A 26348-nucleotide genomic window follows, 5' to 3' on the forward strand; every position below is an offset into this window, starting at 1 on the left:
CTGGCTGTCCTGCACCTTCATCAGAGGACGATGCCTCACTCACCATTTTGAGTATGATGAACCCAATTGTTAAAACATTTGTCTGTGGTTGTGAATGCTCCTGGGAACTGTAGCTACAGTATGGGGAAAACAGTGCGATGAGCTCTTGCACTTCACAATTTGTCTCTGCACTTGTGTTTGGCATTCCCAACTTTTGTTTGCACCTGAATCTCATGAAACAAGTGAAGAACAACACAGAGATATACACTCAAAGAGAAGAAACCCTTTCCCACCTCCTGTCTTTAAATATTTAAACAGCCTTTCACTGCCTTTGGAAGATAATGTATACCTGGAGAGCAGCGACCAAGAATGCCTTTCAGGGTTGCACATAATGTTTGAGCGCTGGTCCCACATCTCATCAGATACTCTTAAAACATTTAGCTCAGACCAAAAGGGGATTTGCAGGGCACAGCCCCTTTAGGACTTTAACAAGCCAATTCACCTACATTACCCTCTGACCTATTTAATTAAGGTCTGTAAATTTCCGAGAAAAGACAAAGTATTTTCCCTGCTTGGCTTCTTAGGTGGTATAGCCTGAGTCCTTCTCTTACCATGAGCAAACCACCACCAGTCTATCCCTATATGACCTATAAGAGATTCACTCTTCGTCATTCTTCCATCCCTTTCTCACTCCTAGTGAGTTTCATTTTCTCTCTCTGTTTCAAACCAGTGTCTCCTCTACTAGAAGAACTGCTATAGAGCCCTGCTTTTCAAGATCCTGATCTGTTAAACAAGTATTTAGAATAGTATCTCACCAGTTTTTGTTGTCTTCCTCTCTCCATTCTTGTCTCTTTATTAGGTAACATTCGTGTATCAGTTTAGTCACTTCCTTTCATATCCTGGAAGGGATCCCATCTGACCCTGGCTTTCCCCAGCCCCTTTCTGACTTCCTGCATTCTGTTTCTTTCATCATCTCTCTTCTCGTGTGATTCTGAATTCCTGTTGTTTATATCTTTAAAGCCCACAGAAATTTCTGTAGGATTCTTTTGTCTGAAGCAGTAATTTTCCTCTTTCCTCCGCTAAACTTCTCAAATTAGGGTTGTCTAGACTGCCATGCTTCACAAGGCCACTGGATATCCAGTTGTATCATCATGATTATGATAGCTCAGAATTGCAATAGCAGAGAAAAAGATCTGAAGCCAAAAAAAAAAAAAAAAAAGACTTGCTTTCAGTGGCAATCCTTATCCATACCTCCTCCCTCCCAATTTGACTGGCTTCTGCCTGGAATCATGAACGATTGCATTCTTTCCAAACCTCGCCTTTGTTTATTCCAAGGTTCTCTGTTGTAACATTGGATATCCCAGTTTCTCCTATAAATGCGCAGTCCATTTTCTTAGCCTTGTCAATGTCACTAATGTGTTGGTGGGCCAACAAGTTCTCCAGCCTGATTGCAGAACTGAGTTGGAAAAAATCTCCTTTTGCCAGGTTTGTCTCACAGAAACCCAATACTTCTCTGTTCTTTGTGCTAAGACAACTGAAGGAAAGGAAGCTATAGATCTGCCTGTATCAGTCCTCTGTGAATGAGTAATATATCTGCAGCAAACACTGCAGAAAAATTGTGGAATTGATAGAGTTCGAATGAAGCAGACACATTGTATATATCATTTATTCCATTCTTGAAAGGAAGGTTGGAGATTGGCAGACATGGCCTCTGGAAAAGTGATACTGGGAGATGGTGGTGGTGGGGAACTACACTGTATATGCTGTACAGTGTGTGGAGGTTACATCTCTACATATGTGTCCTTTATACCATTTTAACCGAAACTCGTGAGTTTCTCTTTTTTTGGACTATGACTCCCAGAATCCTCCAGCCAGCATGATCATTGTCCTACCATGTTTCCCCAAAAATAAGACAGGGTCTTATATTAATTTTTGTTACAAAAACGCATTAGGGCTTATTTTCAGGGGATGTTTTATTTTACAGTCATGTCATCTTCTTCTGGTTGCTGCACAATGGTGGAGGACAGGGTTTCACTTAACCAGGGCTTATTTTGGGGGTAGAGCTTATATTACAAGCATCCTGAAAAATCATACTGGGGCTTATTTTCAGGTTAGGTCTTATTTTGGGGGAAACAGGGTAATGGTGAATTCTGGAATTCCAGAAAATAACTTTTCAGACTTGCAGTTTTAACCACCACTACCCCCAACCCCACAAACAAACAAACAAACAAATCCCGTGAATTATAAAGTCAAATCCTGTTCTACAAATTACACTGCTTAATGCTGATGAGGAGGAGGTTCTTTAATTTCAAAATTCCAGCTGTCTCAGAAAATATATATGCCCCCACATCTGATGGCCCTCAGTAGCTTACCCATAACCAAAGAGATTTCATGAAAGCCTCAGCACCTTTGGTGGGTGGAAATTGGAGTTTATGACATAATCAGCCTTAAGCAATGCAGCTGCATGAACAAGATTTAAGCCATAGTTTCATAAGACTTCCAAATACCTGCACAACAATGACCAGCCGTAAAGAAGAAGAAAATGTCCAGGTGGAAATTTATGAAACAGTTCAAGGCTGAAGTGTCAGTAGGTATATCCTGAGCTCTTTGTGTTACTTGGGGCTAATCTTTGTGAGTGGTCTTGTTCCAGATCTTCATGCCATGGATGTCCTGCTAACAAACTTGTTCCAGCTGTTTCTAGCAGGTGAGTAATCCTATTTAACCTACCTTTCTGCCAAAAATGTGCTCAACGGCAATAAAGCAAAGATTAAAAACAAAACTGTGATAGAGAGAAATGTAAAACATGATATAAAAACCACAGTAATAAAAGATACAGCCAGGGCCCAGTCAAACACACTCCCTTCAACACTAAATCAGCCTTTGTTCCAAATGCCTGCCTGAATAAAAAGATGTTTATCAAGAGACTAATTGTATTCATAAATACTAAATATATTTCTCATTAAAAATGTCTGTGCTTCCTTGCAACAATATAAATAAATGCCTTGCAACAATTCCTTCAGAACAGCCAATCCTTAAGGATTAGGGAATCAGGAAATTAGTTATGCTAAGGTACTTCTGTTTAGTAGGTAGCCAGCCCAAGCTGATATATAAAGCAACATCATTTACCTATATTGCAATTTTAGACTTAAAGTCAACCCAATAGTTCTATGGCATTATCATAAACCATTTCTTTTATGGGATAAGTTCACTGATTTGAGTGAGATCTACAAGCTAGCAAAGCTTCTAGGGTTATAACCATAAGCTATGCAACTTGAATGGTTTGCATTTGGCAGGTTTTATTGAGTGACCAGTCAAGTTTATTATATTTGATGCTTGAAGGCTTGTGTTTTCCCTCCTCAAATTCAATTTAAAATAAAAATTGTAGTGACTTTTAAATTGACTATTTATTTTGGTAACAGTTCTAACAAATGTCCTCAGGACAATTTAGGCAAAGAATGCCCCGCATCTTACTGTGTCCAGCTTTTTCCCCTTTTACATAAATGCATGAATGATATTTTCAGAGTTACAAAATACTCAGGACATTTGCATCTTTCTAGGCAGGATATGGTTTCCACCTTGGTTGAATTGAAACAGCCTCTGAGCAGATCCTCATTAACAGTTACATATCCAAAGCCCAAATGGATTATTTTCCACCTCTGGCTCTCACCCTTGCCCATTTCACACTGTGTGACTATTATGTGCCCTTCCTTCCTTCCTTTCTTCCTTCCTTTTTAAAGGCTCCAAGTTTCAGAAAAGGTTGGCTCTCCACAAGGCTAAATTTTCCACTCCATTCAATCAGCTCCACGTGCCAGCCTTAGGCTGCAGGTTACAAAGAGATCTTATCTGCACGTGTGCTTCCAAAAACAATACCCCCAGAGTATTGCATTATGTTTTCAAAGTGCTAAGCAAACATTAATTAATCCTAACCACAGTCCTACAGAGAAGGCAAGGATTGATATCCCCATTTTACTTACAGAGAAGGAAGCCAGCCTAGTGTGATCAGTGTGTCTCCTTCAGATCCCTGCAATGATGATTGGGAAGCAGAGCCAAGATACAACAGAAAGAAACACAGGCAGTCCCCCACCCCCACCCCCTGAATCAGCCTCCATCCCTTTTCACTACTCTGGCTTCCAGTCTTCCAGTTCCCCTTGATTTTCGATGGGCCCCCTGGCATCCTCTTTTTCCATGCTCTGGTCTCTCTTTTCTTTTCAGTGTGTGCTGCACACGGTCTTCTTCCACTTGTTAATTAAGAGTTTCAGAGAAACAAGTGCCTTGTCCTGCTGCTACCCAGTCTAGTCCATTGGTTTGTTAACCTCAGCATATTCCTTCTCTCTTCAATTAAAACTACATATCAGTAAGAGCTGTTTCCACACTACATCGCAATCTGCAGATTCACAAGTCACGTTGATGGGATTTCTGTATCAATTGGTCATTTTTTTTTGTTTGTCCCCCGAAAATCTGCACTGAAAGTCACATCTGTATTTAAACAAATATTTCTGCAACATAATTTCTCACAACATTACTAATTTCAAGCAGGATAATCCTAGCTCCTCTCTTTGGGGGCCTGGGGTTCAGAGAAGTTCCATTTTGGACTACAGATCCCAAAAGCCTCAGTCAGCTGGGTTACAGGCTAAAATAGCTAGAGGATTACAGAAGTAGGAGGAGAAAAGTAATGTTTCCAAGGTCTGGGAGACACAATTAAGGCTCTGCCAGGTTCATACCAGCACCATACAAGTGAGAAAGGAGCAACATTTTAACTCCCACCCCATAGCAAGAGTTTTTCCTTTTTAAAAAGCAATTTTCTCTTGTTAATATCAGTGGGAAGGAATTAATCTGTACCAACTCTAGAATTGAGATAAATTACCATCTGATTTGGATGTATGGCTGAAGGCAAGCAACAATTTGCCCATAAGAACCATGACTATGATGTATTTGTGTATGTTTGTGTGTGTGTGTGTGTGTGTGTACGTGTGTATGCACACACACACACACACATATAAGCTTCTTATTCTTTCTAGTGCCCTATATTTTATAATATCTAAATTAGAAGGCGAGTTCTGGAAGATGCTGAAAGCTCACTTTGCTTGTATCTTGTGACTCACAAACTAACCCACATTTTTCTTCTACTCAAAGATCACACATTTATTTTAACACCCCCCCACACACACACTATATATATATATATATATATCCTTTGGAGCTACAGCCTCCCCTGTACCCCTTCTCTCAAGATGCCACTGGGAAATCTCCTTCTCTTAGTCTCTGGGTCCTGGAGGGAGAAAGACTGCAGGTATTTCTGATGGCCGAGGTGAGTGATCTGAGGTTGGATCCCTTATTCCAGCGTTCCCTCAGATGGAAATCCAGTATACACTGGTGGCCCTGAGATGCCAACAAATGCAGTGGATTTCAAAATATGCATTTCTAAAGATTTTAATAAATGTTATATATAGCCTTTGACCTGAGACCTATGTTAAAAGATCCAGAAAAGTATAATCTGAAAAGTAATTGCAAGTGGATATGTGTTGGGGGGGGGGGGGAACACAATCTTACATGCTTCAGCTTTATAACTGGGTCTTTGTGTGGAGCATGCTTTCTATTTGTCACTAAGCACAGGGTCTTTTTTTATATAGAGAATCCTTCAGCCCATCCCCCATTCTTCCTGTTGCTTCCTATGCAAGCCACATTTCCTCTCTTCTGAATATCATCTCCTGAGCCTGTTCTTTCTTAGCCCCTTGACTATCCCATCTTGAGAGGAAAAAAGTGTGTGTGCCTGAACACACACCCCTACCCTGGCCTGCTTTCCTCTGATGTGGTAAAGAACCCTATTCCATTGTCCGTGCTGAACGTGGAAGAAAAAGAAGCTGCTAAATATTATGCAAGTTTATTATACATTCTCACAATCTGCTACAGATTATGATAATTTGCTGCTCTGAAGCCACTCTTAAAAAGAAATTGCTATACTGAGACTATACTGTAAATTTTTAGAGTGCTGGGATGTAGTGGTTAAACTGCAGTACTGTAGTCAAGACTCTGCTTACAACCTGAGTTTGAGCCTGATGGGCTCAGGTAGCCAGCTCCAGGTTGACCCATCCTTCTATCCTTCTGAGATCAATAAACTGAGTACCCAGGTTGCTGGTGTGTGTCGGTGTGCAATGTGTAGCCTGCATATTTGAAATGTAGACTGCCCAGTGAGCGCTTTAAGCACTATGAGGCAGTATATAAGCAGCACACTTTGCTTCTTTTTTCTTTTTCTTTTGCTTCATCATGACAGTCTCTACATCTAACATGTGGTGAAATGAAGCCAGTCTTCACAGTTCACACAGGTTTGGGAGGGCAGGGAACCAAACCTCTTCTGGAAAGTATTTCCAGAACCTTAGGGCCACCGCCCCAAAGGCTGCATTCTGAAAGAAACCTTTTGCCAATCATGAAATGCAGAATAGTGTTTTATATGAGGAGTACAGTGGGCTGGCAGACTTTTTTGAACAGTCTTTCAAATATCCTGATCACAGACCATTTGGGGCATCAGAGGTCATAATCACTACTGTGAGTTGATTGTTAGAAACCAGCTGGAACCCAATGCAGAAAAGGCTGATGACAGTTTTGATGGATTGCTACATTTTTCATACATATTTGTAAGATGATACTAACACCTTGCCTCTCTTTTATCAACACTGTTGCAGCATTGGAGAAGGAAATAAACCAACAGAATCAATCTCAAGGAAATGTTGAAAGGTTAGAGAACACCAGGGTGTTGTTTTCAAAAAAAACCACCTTTGCCAAGTGTTTGCAAATATTCTAGTTGAAGTTCACTGGATTTGCTTTGTGATTTTTTTTAACAAAGCTGAACTATATACAGTGAAGTCTTTTGATAACAAATTCTGATAACAGGTTTATTGTTACTCCTGAAATGTAACATATGTCAAATGAAAGCTAATAAAATTTGTGCACAGCAAATTCATTGCGGTGCAAAGAAATGAATTAAAATGATATCTTACAGAAGCCATGAAACAAATTCATCTATACTTCTTGTTTAACTGATACTGATGTAATAAAGCTGAGTGACCAAAAACTGATCAACGTGTTTAGGCAGACAAAATAAAACAACACTATAGCTGCACCCTCCATCCTATCGCCATTCCTAATCTCAAAAATTACAGGATGTCTACAATGCTTACATTTCACATCTAACCTAATTTTCCTGGGTTAAGGGCAGACTTTGCACTTAACTTATTACAACGCTCGGTGCAAACCAAAAGGGCATATATTTCATACTTCATTGCCTGGCAGCTGTGACTACATTCTAAATGCTTACTAGGGTATTGGGAGGTGACTACAGCAACCTTCACCAGCTGGTGCTCTCGCTAAGCTGCTTGGGCTACAACTCTCATAACACCCAGGCAACGTGGCTATGGCTGTCCTAGATGGGAACTACAATAAACCCATCTGAAGAGCAGCAGGTTGGGGAAAAACTGATGTTTCTATGGGGCAACACCAGTGCAACTGGAAATGGTGTTCAAAAGTCTGTTAAGATGGGTGTACAAGCAGCCTCCGGTCTTGCTGATCTCATATGTTCTCCCTTCATTCTTTGCAATTAGTTATCAGTGCATACTGTTCCTTTCCATAGCCTGGTTGTGGCTCTTGGCATATTCCTGATACAACATCCGGACTCAGTTTATGAAAGTGGTCCAATGCCTCTTGGTATGTTTTTGCTATAACCTCATAATGCTTCATATACACGATCTTTGCAATTATTGCAAATATCCCTGAAGGTTGTCTCGGATTCTTTTCCCCTGGTACACATGGGGAGTGGGATGCAGAGGCACAGATGGCACCAAGTTCCATAGTTTGCAGCTGAGGTGAGAATTGAGCTGGTAACTTCAATGAGATGCAGATTTTTACTCCAAAGTAAATCCCACTATGTGCAGCTAAGGGAGTAAACCTTGATCACTTTGCTGTAATAAGTGGCTGGAGTCTGGTGGTTCACTGGACATCTGTCCTTCTTTGAGCTCATGTCTTCATCATCCAGTTCTTTTCTGTTCCCTCAACTCCATATTCTGCTCTGGTGAGTATGGAATTCAGGATGTTTGTTTCTACTACACATGTCTGTATTTAACATTCTGTATTCATACCTTTCCTGATAATCTCAAATCTGCCACATTCACTGCTTCACACAACCAGTCATGCCCTAACAACCTCAATCATACAACAATTTCTCCTGTCTCCAGACTCAGCTGCCCACCCTGGTTACAAACTCAGGGGGAAGGACTTCTCCATTCCAGATGTTTTCATCTCAGATTGAACAGGGCATTGAGAGCATGGTGAGGGGATTTCCCCTTCACAGACATTTCAGTCCATTTATTTTTAATGTATTTAAGAAAGGGATTTACTGTAAGGGGTGGGAAAGCAAGGAGGACCAGAACAAGTTACTATAAAGGTTTAAGTCCTCTAAGACTCTTTTACAGGGTGGAGACTGCATGGTTTGCAGGGATAAGGGGACAAAGACAATTGAGTCGATGTGCCTTCAGGTGAGATCTGGCACCAAAGGCTCATTCTACAAATTTGCAAACCACACCATAGGGTTTTACTTTCCAAATTCTTAAGTGTCAGCTTTTAGGCATGATGATTTTTGGACTTCCCTGCCCCTTCTTCTCCCTTTCAGCTTGCAAGAGCTGAAAGCTCACCTGCTTTTGATATTTAAGATGTCTAGTAAACATGCTATCCATCCTGCTTTCTGGATTTTGTATAAAGACCACATGATTTTTCTTTTCCTTTGCTGAAAATGTTCTGCCATATTAACATAACTATTTGCTCACAGGAGTTTGCAATGAGAGATGTAACACTTCTGTTTTAAAAGCAACTTCCCAAGCCCTGGCTTGCAAGGATATAAGCCCCCAAAAGTATCCAGTGATGCCCAGTGACCCACTCCTAACATTGCCCCTTACGTTGTTTAGCAGTGTTGCTAAACCACACTGCTGAATATCATGGGAAATCGGTGTTTCCCTTTTCTTGCCTCCAGTTTCCCTTTAAGCAGCATAGGATTAACTGCACCAATAGTGACTTGCCTCTCAGTTCTGTGATGTGTTGAGCGGATGTCATGCTGGCCTATTCTTTGGACCAGGCCTTGATAGACTCACAGAGAGGCTAAAAAGCATTTATGTTGCAGATTCCCTGACATAATCAGTTCCTTTTCACCATGGAATGGCTGTAAATTTTCTGTCTTCCCTTTCTGAACATTTTGCCACATAAGGAACACATATACTGTATATGACTTTGCAACAAAACACAAGGACCATGTGATTTTTTGTTGAAAGAGAGATAGGCATTATTGTGTTTTAACAGCCAGTTCTAATCTTCCAAGGCTAAACTGTTTATAAACACACCTGTGCTAATTGCATCATTTGGTGTTCAATCAAAACTGTAAATATGTGTGTATTTACATTTAGCACATATACTAATCACAAAAGAAAATCATAGCCTCTGAGGCCTTCAGGGAAATATTCCTTATGTACATAAAGGATGGTGAATGATTAACGTGGAACTGAAATAATAAACTCTTTGGTAGAATCAAACACCTGTGCAAAAAAGTACCTTGGAATCCCACAAAATCTGTAGCTAGTTCTCTTGTCTTTAATGGCCACAGTTCACAGTTGCACAAAGTTTGGAGGGCCTATCGGGCAAGGCAAAGTCAAGGCTTCCCCCTATTTTACTATGGGCTTGCCACCTCTTCTTATAATAATAATAATTGCATGACATCAAGTCAGTTTTGACTTATTTTGACCCTTTCCAGGGTTTCCTACTGTAGGGAGAGAGTACTCAGAAGTGGTTTACCATTCTCTTCTTTTGGGGGCACCATGGGACTGCAGCTTGCCCATTGGTACACAAGCTTGTTGTTTCCCTAGGAGGCACAGTGGGGAATCAAACTGCCAACCTCTGGCTTTACCTAAACCACTCAGCTATCCAGCCAGTTCCCACCTTTGCTATCATTCAAAATCAGATGCAGCCACATGGGCCATAAAATGGCATCCAAAATTCATTGTGGACTGAAGTGATACATTTGTAAAGCCAGGTAAAAAGGTAGAAAACAAGGTTTTTTTTGGTCAGGCAAGATATTGGGGAGGAGAAGGGGAGGGGTTTTTCTCCCTTGATTCAGAAGAACACAGGCTTTACCAGCATTCCTGTCCAAACTTTGCTTTAAATGGCCACTTTTTTGATAACAATTCGGGTCTAGGAAATCTTAGAAATCCTCTAAAATGATTTAGAAATCCACTTTGTTCTTGGAGCTTTGTTTGTTTGAGAGCCAATTGACTATAATTTAAAGTTATTTATTTCCCTTGCATCTTGTGGGTTGAAAATTATTTAAGAAGAGGTGGGGCTTGCTTGGGTCCTTAGTTACCTATTTACCTGCTTTTGCGTTTCTCAGGTGTTTGGCTACAGTGCTGAGTTAGTGACCATACTCACAGTCCAAGAATTTCTTACCATCTTGTGATAAATCCAGATATATCAAATGCTTCTTTTAGCAAGAATTCTGATAGTAGCGCACTGGTATGTTGCAATTCACTCTGGCACCAGCATCTTTACTCTTCTACTGTCAGAATCTAAGATATGTTGTTCTTGTGTTTTGGCTCACGGAATGGAATTAAGTGGAAGAGGGAGGATGTACTGAAACTAAATCTGATACTGACTTTTAAACAAGGCCATAAGAGAGATGAGTGAGTAAATGCAAGAAGTGCATTTTTGCAGCCCATGGCAACTAAAACATGACTGTTGAAATGTTGAATGTAATGTCATATGGTGGTGGCACGTGGTTAGTTTCATATGTGTCTCTCACATTTGGTCCTATTTATAGTCATATACTATGCTGGAAGGATACTCTGCTGTGTGAACTGAGCTTATCACAATTTCCCAGAATAAAGTTGAGTTCCCAAAGCATGCATTCAGAGAAATTTGTTCCAAAAAGGAGTGTTCCTTCAAATGGCAAAAAAAGGTATAAATGTAAAAATCAATTCAAATGACAGGCACGTGTAGGTCATCTGACTACATCTGGAATTTAAACAGTTACTTCCCTTGCATCTTGTGGGTTGAAAATGATTTAAGAACAGGTGGGCTTGGATCCTTAGTTACCTATTTACCTGCTTTTGTGTTTCTCAGGTGTTTGGCTACAGTGCTCAATTTTAAATGTAAATAACCTGAAATGTGTTTCAAATTGTGTATTTTGAGAAAAAAATATATTTAGAAATGCCTTTTTTGTTTTAAGAGGGAAAATGGGTTTAAAAATACATCTTTAGAAGTGCATTTTTATGTGGACTCTAAAAACTGCAAATTAATTTGGAATGGAACAATGAGTGAGTCCTGACTGAAAACAGACAGATGGGTTCAACCCAATTTCTAACCATTTTGCTGTTACTATTCACGTTTTCAGCTCTCTGCAGGCACAACTTTTTTAATGATCTGGTAAATTATTTTGGACCTAGTAACAAAACTCAGCTATTAAAATACCAGTGCTTTCCTAGGAGGAAGCTTGTTCTTGTTTTCTGTCCTGTCTGCTAGCAATAGTTCACGATCCATTTCTGGATGGTGATAATTTTTTTCTCACCAATCTATGTATGTGGTCAGCTTATGGTTTTAAATGCTTTTTCACACACACACCCATATATGTTTTCCACTGAAGTCTGTGCTTTTTCCGAGACCCACCCAAATTCCAGTACATGGCGGGCAAGAGTGCCAAGTTTTCTGGCTGTCTGTGAAATGAATGGAAAAATGCCCCTTCTTTTCTCTCTCTCTCTCTCCCCCCCATTTCTGAACATTCCTGGAGAAAGGAAGGAAAGGTCTCTGGAGGAATATATAATATACCTGTTGCCTCAAATTGGACACATGAAAGGCTTTTGTAGTAAGTGTGGATATTACCGAGCTACCAGTCAATTTATTGCAAAGAAGAAGCCAATACTATTTGAAAGTCTGCTGTAAAAGAAACCAGTTCTGTTTGAAACTGAGTATGGCATCCAGAAATAAACAAGAGGGAGAAAGTGACTGTGATCTTGAAATGGTGATAATAGGAAGAGTGTGAAATGCTATAAGATTTCTTGTTTCATTTCAATACTATGTCAATAACACCCTTGAATTTCACTGATGTTTTATGAAGGAGGTGAAAACATCAAAGTCAAACAGAGAGAAATTATAGAGCATTTTATAATGAAATGATGACTTTCAGCTGCAGCTCCACTTCCTTTCTTTAATGAAACACAAGTTCACAGATTTCAGTGCTCTGGGAAAAGCAGAGTGTTCTGCCCCTCTTCCCAGCTCAGAGACTAAGAGACCAAAAGGATAAAGGTGTGAAACCTGAGTTGAAGGAGTCCATCCACGCTGACACTATTTTCAGATGATCACCTCCTTTCCCTCTGCCAGGCTCATGCCCTGGTTTGTTAACTCTCTGAGCAGCTTCTACTTTTTCAAAGTAGCATATCTGAACATTAACTCAACCAGTTCCTCTGCCACTGATGTTCCAGGTAGGAGCATCCAACATTCCCTCATCCTACACTCTTCTTTGACTTCCTGAGAGTGCTCGTGCGCCAAACGTCTATCACTTCTCCCCAAGCTGGACAATAGCATCAGGACTCAGGGATAAATGTCCCTCTCCTTTTTTTTACATGGACGTTATAAGGAGTTGGATTTAAGCTTGAATGATATCTGTGAGCTTACTTATTTCTCTGTTTCATCTGGAAGATAATAATAAGCAATCTGAAGGTAAGCATAGATACAGAGATAATAAGGTAAACATATATATGGAGAGCTTGCAACACTGCTGCAACCCATGGTTTCCCTGACTTAACATTTAACAATTGATGCAAACGTCATACAATGTCACATAATCTGGAAACATACCACAGACAGGCCATGTTTCCACACCAAGCCAGGGATTCATTCATTTGCTGATAAATGAGCAACATGCTGATACTCATCGCTTGAACACTCCCATTTGCTAAAAGAGTACCAAAGCAAACCATAGATGTTTCCTCTGCAGGTGGTGGGTTGCAGCCCCACCTCCCACTCCAGATCTCTATAGAAATGCACATTATGTATTTATTTTTCTGGATTTTACCCCACCCATCTAGATTCAATGAATCTACTCTGGATGGCTTACATTCCAAATATAAAACAAAATTTAAAACAAACAGTATCAGACAACATAGAGATAAGCAAAGACCAAGATAGGAAGACTTATGAAATTAAGAAATGGAAGGGGGGAAGGCCTGCCTGAAGAACCAAGTCTTCAAAAAAACTCCCAGCGAGGTGCCAGGTGAATTTCCAGGGGCAAGGTGTTCCAGAGATGAGGGGCTACTGCTGAGAAGGCCCGGTTTCTAGTTCTCTCCTTGCAGGCCTCTCTCGGGGTTAAGCGCCTCAGCCCCCCAGCCTGGCTAGATTGAGTGATACGAGTAGAGCTAGGTGGGTGCAGGCGCTCTGCCAGGCATTGAGGTCCTAAACCATTTAGGGCTTTATCTGTAAGCATTAACACCTTGAAGTCAATGCGGAAACGAATGGGCAACCAGTGTAAGGCTGCCAGAGTGGGGGAAATGTGATGGTATTTTTTTCAATCCAGTTAATAATCTGGCAGCCATATTCTGGACCATTTGTAGTTTCCGCATCAGTCTCAAGGGCAGGCCCACATAGAGCGCATTACAGTAGTCGAATCTCGAGATTACAAGTGCATAGACCAGGGTGTTGAGTGCCCCAACATCAAGATAGGAGCACAACTGGCAATCCACTGAAGATGTTGGTGAGCAGTGCAGACACTACCTGGGACTCCATGGTAAGCTCTGGGTCAAGATGAACCTCAAGCTGTGGACCACACTCTTTGTGGTGAACGTCACCCCCTCAAAAGAGAGGAGCCACAGGACCGATACACACTCTCCAAGCTGGACTGAGAATGGTCCTCCAAGAAGGACTGGAGCCAGGCAAGAGCCAGGCCACCAATCCCCAACTCATAAGGCCATCCCAGGAGGATAACGTGGTCAATGGTATCAAAGGTGGCTGAGATATCAAGGAGAAACAACAATGACATTTTGCCCCTATTGGCTTCCCTCAATAGGTAATCAAGCAGGGTGACCAATGCCGTTTCCATACCATGCTGTGGCCTGAAGCCTAACTGGAATGGATCCAGGGCATTGGTTTCATCCAAGAGAGCCTGAAGCTGATTGGCCACCACCCTCTCTACAACATTGCTAAGGAAAGAAACATTGGTAACAGGCCTATAATTGCCAATATTGTCCACGGTCATGCTTGGTTTCTTCCTAATGATGAGTGTCTCCTTGAGGGCAAGAGGAACCCTGCCCTCCTGGAGAGACCCATTAATTATTGCCATGGCCCATTCAGTTGTCACAGGCCTGGCTGTTTTGCCAGGCAATGGTCAAAGAGGGAGGTGGTGGCACGACAGCGATTAAGTGCCTTGTCAAGCTCAAGAGATGTCACCGGCTGAAAGTGAGTAATTCTCATTAGGCAAGACAGTGCACTGGATGTCTTGGATTGATCTACTGGTTTCAAATAGGAGGTTAGGTCCTGGCAGATGTCCTCTATGTTAGCTTTAAAAAATGCTGCAAATTGGTCAGGTGAGATACTAGGCAGAGGCCAATCACTATGACCAATTCCAGATAGATAGCATACTATGTGGAATAATTCCACCTGCTGGTTCGAAGCTTTGCTTATCCGGACAGCGAAGTAAGCTTTCTTTGCAGCCTTTATCTTAGAAAGGTAAAGGTTAGATGCGATCCTAACAGCTTTTAAGTTATTTTCCGTTGGGAGGGCCTCCAGACCAGGTGTCGCCACAGCAGAGAGCCTAACAACCGCCAGAGTGTTTCTATAAACAATGGCTACAACCCACCCCCGGTCTCCCCTGGTGTTGAACATTATAACTGGGAGGACAGACAAAGGACAGAGGAATACCCCCCTCACTGCCCATCCAAGTTTTGGTTATGCATACCAGATCTGCATCCTCCTCCAGAATAAGATTGTAAATCAGCTGGGACTTATTGGATACAGATCTGGCATTCAGCAACACCAATTTTAGAGTGGAGGGCTGACTGAGCCGGCTACCTCGAGCTTGACAGGCGGTCACAGAGCCAGAACAGTGGACAGCCTTCAAACATCTGTCCACTGTTCTTTTGGAATGAGTGGCCAGCACCATATCTCCCTTTACCTGTATTCACCCGAATTTTTAGGGGACCCCCACAGGGGTGGCAAGCCTTCTGCTCCAGTCCAAAAGAAAAGAAAAGAAAAAGAAGGGGGAAGCAAATGAAACCTAATAAGCAATGAATGAACAAAATTAACAAAAAATAAACAATACAATAATAACAAAGTTAAAATAGTTAATCAAAAAGCATGAATAAACAATAAACAAGAGACAAGTTAGCTTAGCAATTAAACAATTAGGCAATTTAAATAGATATACAATATAAGATTAATAAAATAAACTAGAGGAAAAATAAAAAGTCCAGCCTTATTTTCAAACTGGAAATTATTGGAAAGTTATTTCAGTCTTTGAAAACCTTTATGTATGTATGTATGTATGTATGTATGTATGTATGTATGTATGTATGTATGTATGTATGTATGTATGTATGTATGTATGTATGTATGTATGTATGTATGTATGTATGTATGTATGCATGCATGCATGCATGCATGCATGCATGCATGCATGCATTCATTCATTCATTCATTCATTCATTCATTCATTCATTCATTCATTCATTCATTCATACCTCGCCTATCTGGTCATTGTGATATACTACACAATATACTAATTGTGGCTGCTCAAAAAGCATTGGCCCCCAAAAATCACCTTACAATGAACAAAGACCCTTTCCCCCAGAGCAATCTAAGGCCATAATTGTCTGAGGGGGGAAAGACAGACTTTTCTCCTTAAGATGGAGGCTCACAGGGTCCCACTAAGGGCCCTTGGCAGCTGGTCAGTGGCCCATAAGCTGGGCAATCTCCATCCCTAATTTATTGTGTCATTTGGCAGTGGGAAGCATTTCTTCCATGGTTTTTCCCCCCTCAAACTAACAGATCAGAGTTTATTTGGGACTTCTTTGTCTGGTTTGTTTGGAAGAACAAATAAGAGAAGGGAAGCCACCCACCGCTAGAAGACACAATAAACCAACTACAGCATGAAGTTAAGTGGTCTGCTGAGCTACTCTGGCTGCAAACAGCAGCAAGTGATCAGTGTGCACTGGCTGTTCATTTATGAAAAGTCAGATTTTCCACGGATCCTTGTGTAACCTTATGACAGGAGCACAGCGATATTTTCTGCTTGGCTGAGCAACCAAATACCCTTGTAGCGCTCCTGCAACTGTCACTTCACAGCCACCATTTCATCAAGCTATTTAAAGTATTTCCATGCTAGGCGATTGCTATAAAAACTGTATGTTTAAGGATTGGTGCCTGGTTTGATTTTCATTTCTCCCTACCTCATTTCCTACTCCCCATTCCTGCCCCCAATTCTTTTTAAATTGAAGCCAAAAGAGAGAAGCTCTTGTTTTTGTTACATGCCATAAAGTCACCTCTGACCTATAGTGACCCTATGAATGAGGGATCTCCAAAATGTCATGTCCTCAACAGCCCTGCTCAGCTCTTGTAAACTGCTATGATTCCTTTCCCTGCTGTCCTCAACTGTTTCCAGCATTATCATTTTTCTCTCAGAGAATCTTGCCTTCTCATGATGTGCCTAAAGCATGACAGCTCCAGTTTCATCATTTTTACTCCCAGAGAAAGTTCAGGCTTCATTTGATGTAGGGCCCACTTGTTTGTCTTTCCGGCAGTCCAGGGTATCAGCAAAGCAATCCTCCAGCACCACATTTCAAAACAATCATCTCCCCCATCATCCCTCTTTATTGTCCATATTTTACATGGTGACTGGAAATTCAAGAGTATGGGTAATCTTGGTTTTGATTTCCAATGACACATCCTTGCACTTGATAATCTTTTCTATTTTCTTCCTTGCTGCCCTTTCAAGTCTCAAGATTCTTCTGATTTCTTGGCTTCCATTTGGATCGATGATTGAACCAAGGTATACAACGTTTTTTAACAATTTAAGTTTCTTCATTGTCTAGATTAAAGTTGTGCTAATTTATCTATATTTCAGACAGTCTTCACAGAAAAAAAGAAGTCAGAATCTCCATAGAGTCTTCAAGGTCAATGTTCTGGACTTTTTGACAATGCTGTAGATAACTGTAAATAGCTGTAGCCATAACATAACCAGTTTAACTTCAGAGAATAATAATTATAGGAGAAAGATTTCTTAAGTTTCTAATGCCCGAGTAGTACTAAACATCCTTCCTTGAAGTATAATTAAATGTCTAATTAGTGTCCAATTTATTTTCTTTGCATCTCTTTGCATCTCTTCCTTTCCCCAGATTCACTGCTGCTCTTTAAGTGGTGAGGTTGAGAGACACTATTTCTGTTAAAGGGATTGTCTCGTCCAGGAATAGTCATAAAACGGTACAGTTATAAATATTTCTCACCCAATGATAATGATGTTAATTAGCTGGTTTATCGCTTCTCAATTGCCAGCTGCCGACAACTTGTGAGCAAGCTTTTCAGCTGCTTGTTTCCATCCGCTGGTTGATTGGGGAGTTTCCTGAATCAAACAGGGGCAACCACCACCACACCCTGTGATCTCCCTCATTTCACCACTTCTTTGGGGTGGTTTTAACGCCCTGGGGGTCCCAAACAGGTCAGAATTCAGCCCAAGGGATGGAGTTCCATCTGCTGCTGTCTCGTCACTGCGTTAAACTGGAAGTCCTTTGTTACAACATATTGACCATCATTTTGCTTGCATGGGAAATTAAAGCAAGTGATTTTCAGTTATTGCACACCTTGGTATCTCCTTTATTGTAACATATTGTAAGATATATTGAACATTTTCAATCTGTGGGCCAGTGTTTTGTTTTCTATATTTGTTGGCATATTCTTGTTAGAATTTTGACAGCTATAGTGTGCCTTGAAACAGATCTATCATTATCCCATCTACCCCTGATAATTTCTTTCTTTCCAATACTTTTTGAGCAGCTTTCACTTCACATTCAGCCGCCTAGAGTGGTCTTAATCGACTAGATAGGCGGGATATAAATAAAATAAATAAATACAATAAATAAATTATGTTCTTCATCATAGGATTCCTCTTCAAAGGAGCCTGTCACTTTTTATCTCTTCTGCATAGGTCTTCATTATACTATTTCTAATATAGGCTTAAATTTCCTTTTGATTTCATCATCATAATTGTTGTTGTCATTTTCATCACCACCATCTTAAAATGGCAGAGCTGAAAAGGACCCTATGGATCATCCAGTCCAGGCCCTGTCAAGGAGACACAGTGGGGAACTCAAAATCTTTAGCTCTGCAAGCCAAATACCTAAACCACTGAACTTCTAGAAGAGATATCTTGTTTTTATTCTTTTGACATACAGTGGTGCCTCGCTTGACGAGGATAATCCGTTCCAGTGAAATCGCTGTAGAGCAAAATCCTCATCAAGCGAAATAAAAAAGCCCATTGCAACACATTGAAAACTGCTCAATGTGTTCCAATGGGCTAAATACCTCAGCGTCCAGCAAAGATCCTCCATAGGGCGGCCATTTTCCGACGCCTGTGCAGTGAAAAATCCATCCTAAAGCACAGTGGGGAGCCATTTTACACAGCGGGTGGCCATTTTGAAACCCAACAATCAGCTGTTTTGATCGTCGTAATGCGAAGAATTGGTTCCCGAAGCAGGGAACTGATCGTCGGGAAGTGAATTTTGCCCATTAAAACATCGTTTTGCGATCGCAAAAGCGATCGCAAAAACCTCATCATCAAGGAGATTCATCATTTAATGAGGTAACTGTTAAGTGAGGCACCACTGTAATAGTTCTCTTTGTCTCTGCTAACAGTCACTGAAAACTTGCATTCAAGATTCTGACCCTATTTCTTTCATCTTTTACTTTTGTTTCTTGCTTGTCCTTAGCAATTATAAGTGCTTCTTCTGTCACCCATATAGGTTTTTCTTCCTTTTGACTAAAGGAATTATCCGTTTGCATTTTTCTCATATAATAATCTGGTTTCAAATCTGTTCTTTATGTGAAGTTTAAATTCATCAAGGATATTGTTTAAATTATATTTTGGCACTAGAATTTGTTGAGTGCTCTTCCTCGGGTTTACTCTAATGTTGGATATTAACAGTTCATGATCTGTACCACAATCTGCTCCGGTTCTTATAACCACTAACTGCCTGTTCTACATCTTGCTTCAGTATTAGAGCTACTCCATTTCTTTTGAGTTTGTAATTTCAGAGTAGAACACTTTGTAGTTGTTTAACTAAAAATGACACATTTCAGTTCATTTTAGTTTATGGCACCAAGTACTGCAATGCTTAAATGTCCAATGTCTTGCTTTACAATTTCCAATTTATCTTGATTCATATTCTGACATTCTGTGTTCCAATTATGTGCATCAGACTTTTCTTTCCTGTGTGCATGTCAGCCACTAGACATCCTTTTGGCTTTAGTCTAGTTGCATCATTAGAAGTAATGCTATTGGTAGTTGTCCTTTGTTTTCCCCCAATAGTTGATTGAGTGCTCTCTGATCTGGGAGTCTCATCTTCCAGCACTATCTCTTATTTCATTTTGGGGAGGGGGAAGCAAGGAGTGAGGTGTTTGCCATGTAAAAATGAAAAAGTATGACTCAGGGTTGTACACTTCTGAGAAAGAGTGAATAAGTAAAAGGCTTATGCGTGTGGCTTGAGTGGGCATGGATTTACATTTCTTGGATTTGTCATTTCTGGCCACAGCCAAGGAGCCAGTTGAACATTAGCAAATGTGCCTGTCTTCATGGCAAAAAAAGTGTTCTTTTCTTGAAGATTAACAACCAGTGGTATGGGTAAGAGAGACAAACAGGGTCAAAGTGATCACCCTTTGTCAATGGTCTGAAGTTAAAAGGGCTCTGTCCTTACCCTAAGGAAGCACTATCAATCCTGTAGAAAGCTGCGTGTTGTTCTTATGTGCCATCAAATTGCTTCTGACTTAACAGTGATGCTTTAGATTAATGATCTCCAAAAGGTGCTGTCATGAACAGAAAGATTCCTTGACTACCGGCGTCAGAGGATAAATGAGGTATGTTTGCAAAATCACAGCTATGGATAGAGGCAAGCTAGAATCAGAGGTGGAAACATGAGGCAAAATGAACACAAGGCAGGGATCCAGTAAGATTGGGGACAAAATTTCAACAGAGGTAACATGATCTAGGGTGGGTACCTTCTCAACTAGTGGGGAGCCTCCCTCTCACTCCCCAGGAAGATATCCAAATTTCAAACTATGCATGTGTACTTTTTTTTTTTGATCAAACCAATTTTACAATTCAAAACAATAACTGGAAATGAGGGAGGTAACAATTTGCTTATTTCTGTCATAGTATGCAACTCAGTGTATCATCCCATGACATGCAATAGCGAATATGGTATTATATACTCATTGTTACTAAATTAAATGCAGTCTTTTAATTGTTGCAAGACATATTGGGTCCTTTTAAAGGAGAAAGACAGGTTGAAATATTTTAAATAACAACAACAACATATATTCTAAATTTACTAATGACTTTTTTATTCTAGTGTTTCAGATTACAGTTAAAATTATTGGGGGAGGCACAGTTCAATGGGAATCTTTTGGTGTGTTTTGGATGAAGATTTTTTTTAAAAAAAGTCAGAAGAAACTCTGAGGATAAAGAGCAAGAAGACGGGACTGGGAGAGGGACTGACTACCTATGGAAGTTCCTGGAGTTCCCATGAGAAGCATGAGGACCTCTTTGAGGCTCCCACTCAGTGTGCAGATGGAGGTAGTTTACCTACCATTCACAGAAATTTGAAAGGTTGTGAGCCCATACTCTGATAACAACTGGATAGTGCAGTTGAAAAACAGCAATCCTGCATTTTGTTCAGCTTCCCTTGAGGCCCTTCATTGTCACCAATATCAGCTTTGACTCTTTTGCACCTTTGACTTCTACAGCCAAAGGCAAGGAAGCATTAACTAAGGAAGCTAGGCTTTTGGTTTGTTTGTTTTTCGCCTTAGTAACATTGAACTAGTTCTTCAAACTTAGTTAAATGAGTTCAACTGACCTTATGCCTTATGGATGCTCATAATTGCATCCACAGCCGAGAATGGACAAGGAGTGATAAACCAAGATCATCTCACCTTTATAAAGTAAACTGGGAAGGGGAAGGGTCATATTTCTATTTCTTTCTCAGCAGTGTATCTGTGGGTGAATCAGACCCCCATCTGGTTGGGGAACTCTCTCCCCAGCTTGCCACTGATCTCTTAAACCACAGGACTTCATACAGAGGCTCCTTGTGCACCTCAGAGGAGCTCCTTCCCCCCATCCCTGTATCCCACAGCCCTAGAGAATCCTCTTTCACAGTAAAGCTTCTCAAGGCATTGATCAATGAGTCTTGTTGACCCAACCCTTGCCTTATGCTTGGTCATCCTAGTTAAAATGATTACAGCCAGCCTAAGCTGTCTATGAGGGGTAATCTTCCCACATGACAAGGAGCCAATCAAGCCCACTGGGACTATAGAGAAAGGAATCTTATTCAGCCCTGGAAGAAGCAATGTGGTTTATACTACATCCTATTGGATAGGAGGATGGGCACTCTGCAGCCAAAGAAGGATGGGTTGAAAAGCAGAACAACTTTACACTGAGCCAAGGTAGTATAGTGGTTGGGTTACTGGATGAGATTAAATCTTCATTGAACAAAATTCAAATCCCCCATAAAGATTTGGCTCTGGACTTATTAGCATTGTATATCTATCTGCTAACAATTGGTAGATTGGATTTCTACCAGTCTGCTAAAAATTTGGTAGAAATCCTGAGTACTGTATTTCTAGTCAGATACTGGGAAAGTCAAATACATATTTAACTTGAGACATTTGATCAGTGCCTGAAACTGGAGAAAATGATGATTCACTTGATAAGACACTGCACTGAACTAAATTCAATGGAGAAAGAAAATCCCTTCCATGGAATTTGTTTCAAAGAACAATGAGACTACTTTTGGAGACATAATTTTGGTATCTAGGCCTGAGCATTTTTTTTTTAGTTGTGGAAAGTTTTGCAACACCCTATTTCAATAGAAGACAAATGAAAACCCTTGGTTTATCAAGTGTATCGAAGTGAGCTGGTGTGGTGCTTGTTTATTTGCATTCCATGTTATCTTATCTTTATTACTGTTCTTTTACAGGCCTGTCTCTGCTCAAAAGTTCAACAGTCCCGGGAATATCAAACTTTGAGACTTGAAATCATCACCCTCTGTAATTCAGCACTATTCACTATTGAACACATTTCTCTTTTAATCAGAACCAAACAAACTGTAATGAGATGGTTTCAGTACTTAATTCACCCGATTCACTGGTTTTTCAAGACCTAAGGAAGCTAGGAAGTTACTATGGTGTTTTTAAGCCACCTGTTGTAGTGGTGGGCTTTTCCAAATTGTGTAAGTATTGCTGCATGAGAGTATGACAATGATCTTGTGTTGGCAGAGCAAATCAACATTCTATAAGGCAAAAAATTCAGATTTTTTTAAAGAAAAAAATGGGGGCAGCCCAAACAAAATATATATATTACTTTTAAAAAGGCCATCAGGTCAGCACAAATCTGGCACAGTTATAGCAGACAGTCTGCTCTTGCCCTGTGCCATCTGTGGAAAAGTTTTGATAACGTGAAACTGTAGACCATCTTGACTACTGACACAGGTGTTGTCAACATTCAGGCTGCCCTTTGCTATGTAAAGTTTGGAGTCCCTTAACCTGCTGGCAATGCAGGTGTGATGTGCTGCAATATCAGGCTATTTCCTGGTGTTTTAATTGTGGAAAGAGAAGCAAAATACCCCACATTCAAAAACAAGAGGTTTTTTTAAAAAAAATAAATAGAATTTCATAATGGGTTATGTAATGGATTGATGTTTGCTATCAGGACAGGAAAGAAAGAGCAGAACCTGTGTGAATAATGATATGGTAATACAGCTGTGTTGCCTAAACATTCCTAATGAAATATGCAATTAGTCGATCCAGATTCAAGGTATACCTTACAATGAACTTGATAACTAATTTGACTCCCTCCCCCAATATCTTAGCTGTGGTCCTTAACTGGATAACACTGGGTCAAATAGAGCTAGTTGGTTATCAGTGTGCCCACTCCTCACCCACTCCCCAATACCTTGGATATTTAATATTCTAATACTTTTGCCTCTGATGCCTCTGCTGTTTTTGGAAACCTAATGCTTCATTTCGCTCTTGGTAAATACGAAACGGTATGCTGTAGTTTTCATCAACTTCAGGGTTGATTTTATTTTAACTGCGTCAGTCTTCCAGAGGCCATAAGGGAAATAAGAAGCAACAACATCTCTTTTCCTCGCACACCCTCACTCACTTCTGACTGTCCTAGGAAGAAAAATGAGGATATGTTCATAGGGCCCACCTCCTCTGTCCCATTCACCAACCCCTGCAGTCTTCCATGTCTTCAGGCTGAATGGCTTAGGAAGTGGCTGTTTGTGACATTTATGTATGTTCTCCATGTAGTCAGAGTTTGGGAATTTTACTTTTTGACACTACAGCTGTCCAAGCCGGCCAGCTTCCCTGTCCACTGCCCAGCTTTTCTGGGGGATGCTGGGATATACAGTCCACAAAAAAATAAAATCCCCACGCTCTGCAGGTCATTTGGAACCCTGAATAGCAGGGAATTTACACATGCATAGCCACATTATCATTTCAGATCTTTGCCCTCCGGGGTGTAGAGATGTCCAGCATTTTTCCCCCTGTAATTGCATGAGGGAATGTACTGTCCTGTTAGGGGTTATTATATATGAAAATGGTATGTATTGCTTTCCTTTCTTCTGCAGTAGAAGCCAAAGTAGTCTAAAGTCCCCAGTGGTGTGGCAGCCTTCTTCTTTGTACCTTGTCATCCTGTTCCAGACATGGGGGATCATCCAGACAATGGCTTCATCTTGCACGCTGAGTACAGGTGTGTGTTAGGGTTCATATTGAGCAATAGCACCAAACGTCATCAGCAGGTCAGCAAAAACAAAGCTCCCCCTCTCCACAAACTCAAGCATGGCCACCATCACTCAGGTTATTAGCTAGCTTGACTTTTTCACCAGCTAATGGAAAATTCCTCCCTTACCTAAAATATGGCAATCCATCATGATCACAGCATAACCCATCTATTAAGTGTTTGAGAAGGAAAGTTTACTAGGCCACTGAAAGGCCTCTAGCCATGAAAGACCTTGAGGCCCTGTAATGAAAGGAAGAAACTATTTAAACTCAGGAGATTCCTCATCCATGTTAATAGGAAAATTAAAAATTTCCCTATTGCAAGGATGAGCAATTAGGGTGGCCCAGGACCACCTTTCTGCGCATGAAACCCTTCAGGGATCAGAAAGGCTACTAAAAATCCTTTTAAAATGTCTAAAACACAAAACAAGAAACTGGTAAAAGCTAAAAGTCCACTTCTTCTAAAAGTCCACTAAAAAGGTTTAAATGTGTATTGCGACTCCTTGAGACTTTCAGGAACAGAAATTCACATTTTTGCCAGATGGAGGAGCGGTCAGGAGAGGACTTCGGCCTACAAAAAACAGCCTGAGACACACTTTTTCCTCAGAGCCATCCTTTGCCCACTCCTGCTCTGTTGGAAGGGGGGAAATCCATTTGCCTGGATTCTGCCCATACGTTATACTTGCACCCACGCCACTGAGTCTGATTCAAAGCAGACAAAGGTGTGGGATGGCTGGCCAGTTTTAACTGAGCCTTGTTTTATGACATATCAAGAATTACTGAATGTGTGTAAAGGGGGATCCAGCATATATTTGTATGGAACATGTATCAAACACACATAATTATTGAGAATCTCCCAGACTCCTGAAACTAATATGGCTATTTTGGTGCAAGTGTTTGAGGAGCTGTAGTTCAAAAAAGTAACTTTACCAAAAAATGGCAGTTACTGTACACATAAGCGTTCTTTCTGCATTTGGTGGTCATCCAACCACCAAACCGCCAACTGTGCCAGTTTGTCCTTTGGACCAACGGCTGTTTGGCAGTTCCCCACCCCACCTCCTCCAGCACTCAGAAGCAGTGCCCAGAGAAGGCGGGGCATGGAAGCCAAGGTGCTGCCACTGAGCAGCCGCTAGCTGCAGGAGGCGAGGTTGGGAGATGCTGAACACCTGTTTGTCCAAAGGATGAAATGTGTCTATCTCTAGACAGTGTACTGTTAGTTTGTACTTTCTCAATGAATGTAAAGAATCTGACATAGAGATAGGTTTTTCTGCGTCCTTCCCTATACGCTTAATTACATATGTGAGTAGATTCTGTGCTTGCAGGCTATTATAGCTTGCTCCCACTTCTGTTTGCATTCGCTCACCCTGTATTTGACATAAGAAAAGTACAAAGGTAGAAAACCAGCTTACATAGTACCTGGCCCAGCCTCCATCCAATGCCCATAATATTAATAGCTCTATCACACACTAATTGCACTGGCACCTCTCATTGGTCTTTTAGGGGCCTCTTTCTTTACATAGAACAATTTTTCAACAGTCTTTGTAAATTATTTTCCTTCATATGAAGTAGGATGTCTCCATATGTATCAGGGAGCAGCCAAAATGGAATAATCCTAAACGCGGGGGATGTCGTGTCTACCTGTTAAACACTCCAGGCAAGCAGAAAAGTATGGAGGACAAGAAGAAAGACAAGACCAGAACTGAGAAGACTAAAGAATAAACACATACCATGATCCCGGAGGTTGGAAGCAACGTGCTATGACAGTTACCTTTTAACTACCTCCTTTTTTTCAATAAATAATGCATAACTCAGTTATATTAGAATTGTAACAAACATGAATAGAGAATATAGTATATGTTAAGGATTTTAGTATTGTAACACAGCTGTGGAGCCAAGATTATATATTAGATATTGTATTACTGTAAACACTTCTCCGCGTCTTTGTTCTCTTGTGCTGTGTTTTCTTTCCTCCCCCCATGTATCTGTTTCCCTTTGATTGTTGTTTGATTGTTTGTTATATAATAAAAAACAAATTTAAAAAAATATTAGAATTGTAACATAATGAAGAGTAAATTCATTTCCTTTTGCTGTGCAACTATAGCAATGTTGGTTTTGTTGTTGCTCTTATCATTACTGGGAGGAGTCTTCTTACAACTTAGGTATGCTTTGTACTGCAAATCAGAGGCTTGTAACATTCAAAAGACGGCGCTAAAGACTAAAACGAGCCTTTCCACTTATTTTTCAATTATGAGACAGAAAAGATTTACTTTAAAAAAAAACCTGAAATTTTAACTACAACAAACTACATT

The 26348-nt window shown here is 40.6% G+C and overlaps 1 protein-coding gene and 1 long non-coding RNA gene across 9 annotated transcripts in view; one reads left to right on the forward strand and one right to left on the reverse strand.

Moving 5' to 3' along the window:
- Window positions 1-26348, reverse strand: part of KCNJ15 (potassium inwardly rectifying channel subfamily J member 15) — a 38176-nt gene that overhangs the window by 6154 nt on the left and 5674 nt on the right. The window contains exon 1 of one of the 8 annotated variants that reach the window (XM_072994132.2): window positions 3954-6660. The exons of 3 other annotated variants lie outside the window; for them this stretch is intronic. In XM_072994132.2, the coding sequence (XP_072850233.2) occupies window positions 3954-4153 (200 nt within the window). In that variant the 5' untranslated portion in view covers window positions 4154-6660. 4 more of the 8 variants (XM_078390541.1, XM_020789298.3, XM_020789296.3 and 1 more) reach the window with 4 other exon arrangements.
- On the forward strand, window positions 2605-26290 carry LOC110076809 (uncharacterized). The gene is made up of 5 exons (XR_012085124.2): window positions 2605-2683; window positions 6660-20115; window positions 22233-22484; window positions 23889-24010; window positions 25694-26290. It is a non-coding gene; the product is annotated as an uncharacterized LOC110076809 (long non-coding RNA).

Source organism: Pogona vitticeps, chromosome 3 (genome assembly GCF_051106095.1).
Source record: "Pogona vitticeps strain Pit_001003342236 chromosome 3, PviZW2.1, whole genome shotgun sequence".
NCBI classification, from domain to species: Eukaryota; Metazoa; Chordata; class Lepidosauria; order Squamata; family Agamidae; genus Pogona; species Pogona vitticeps.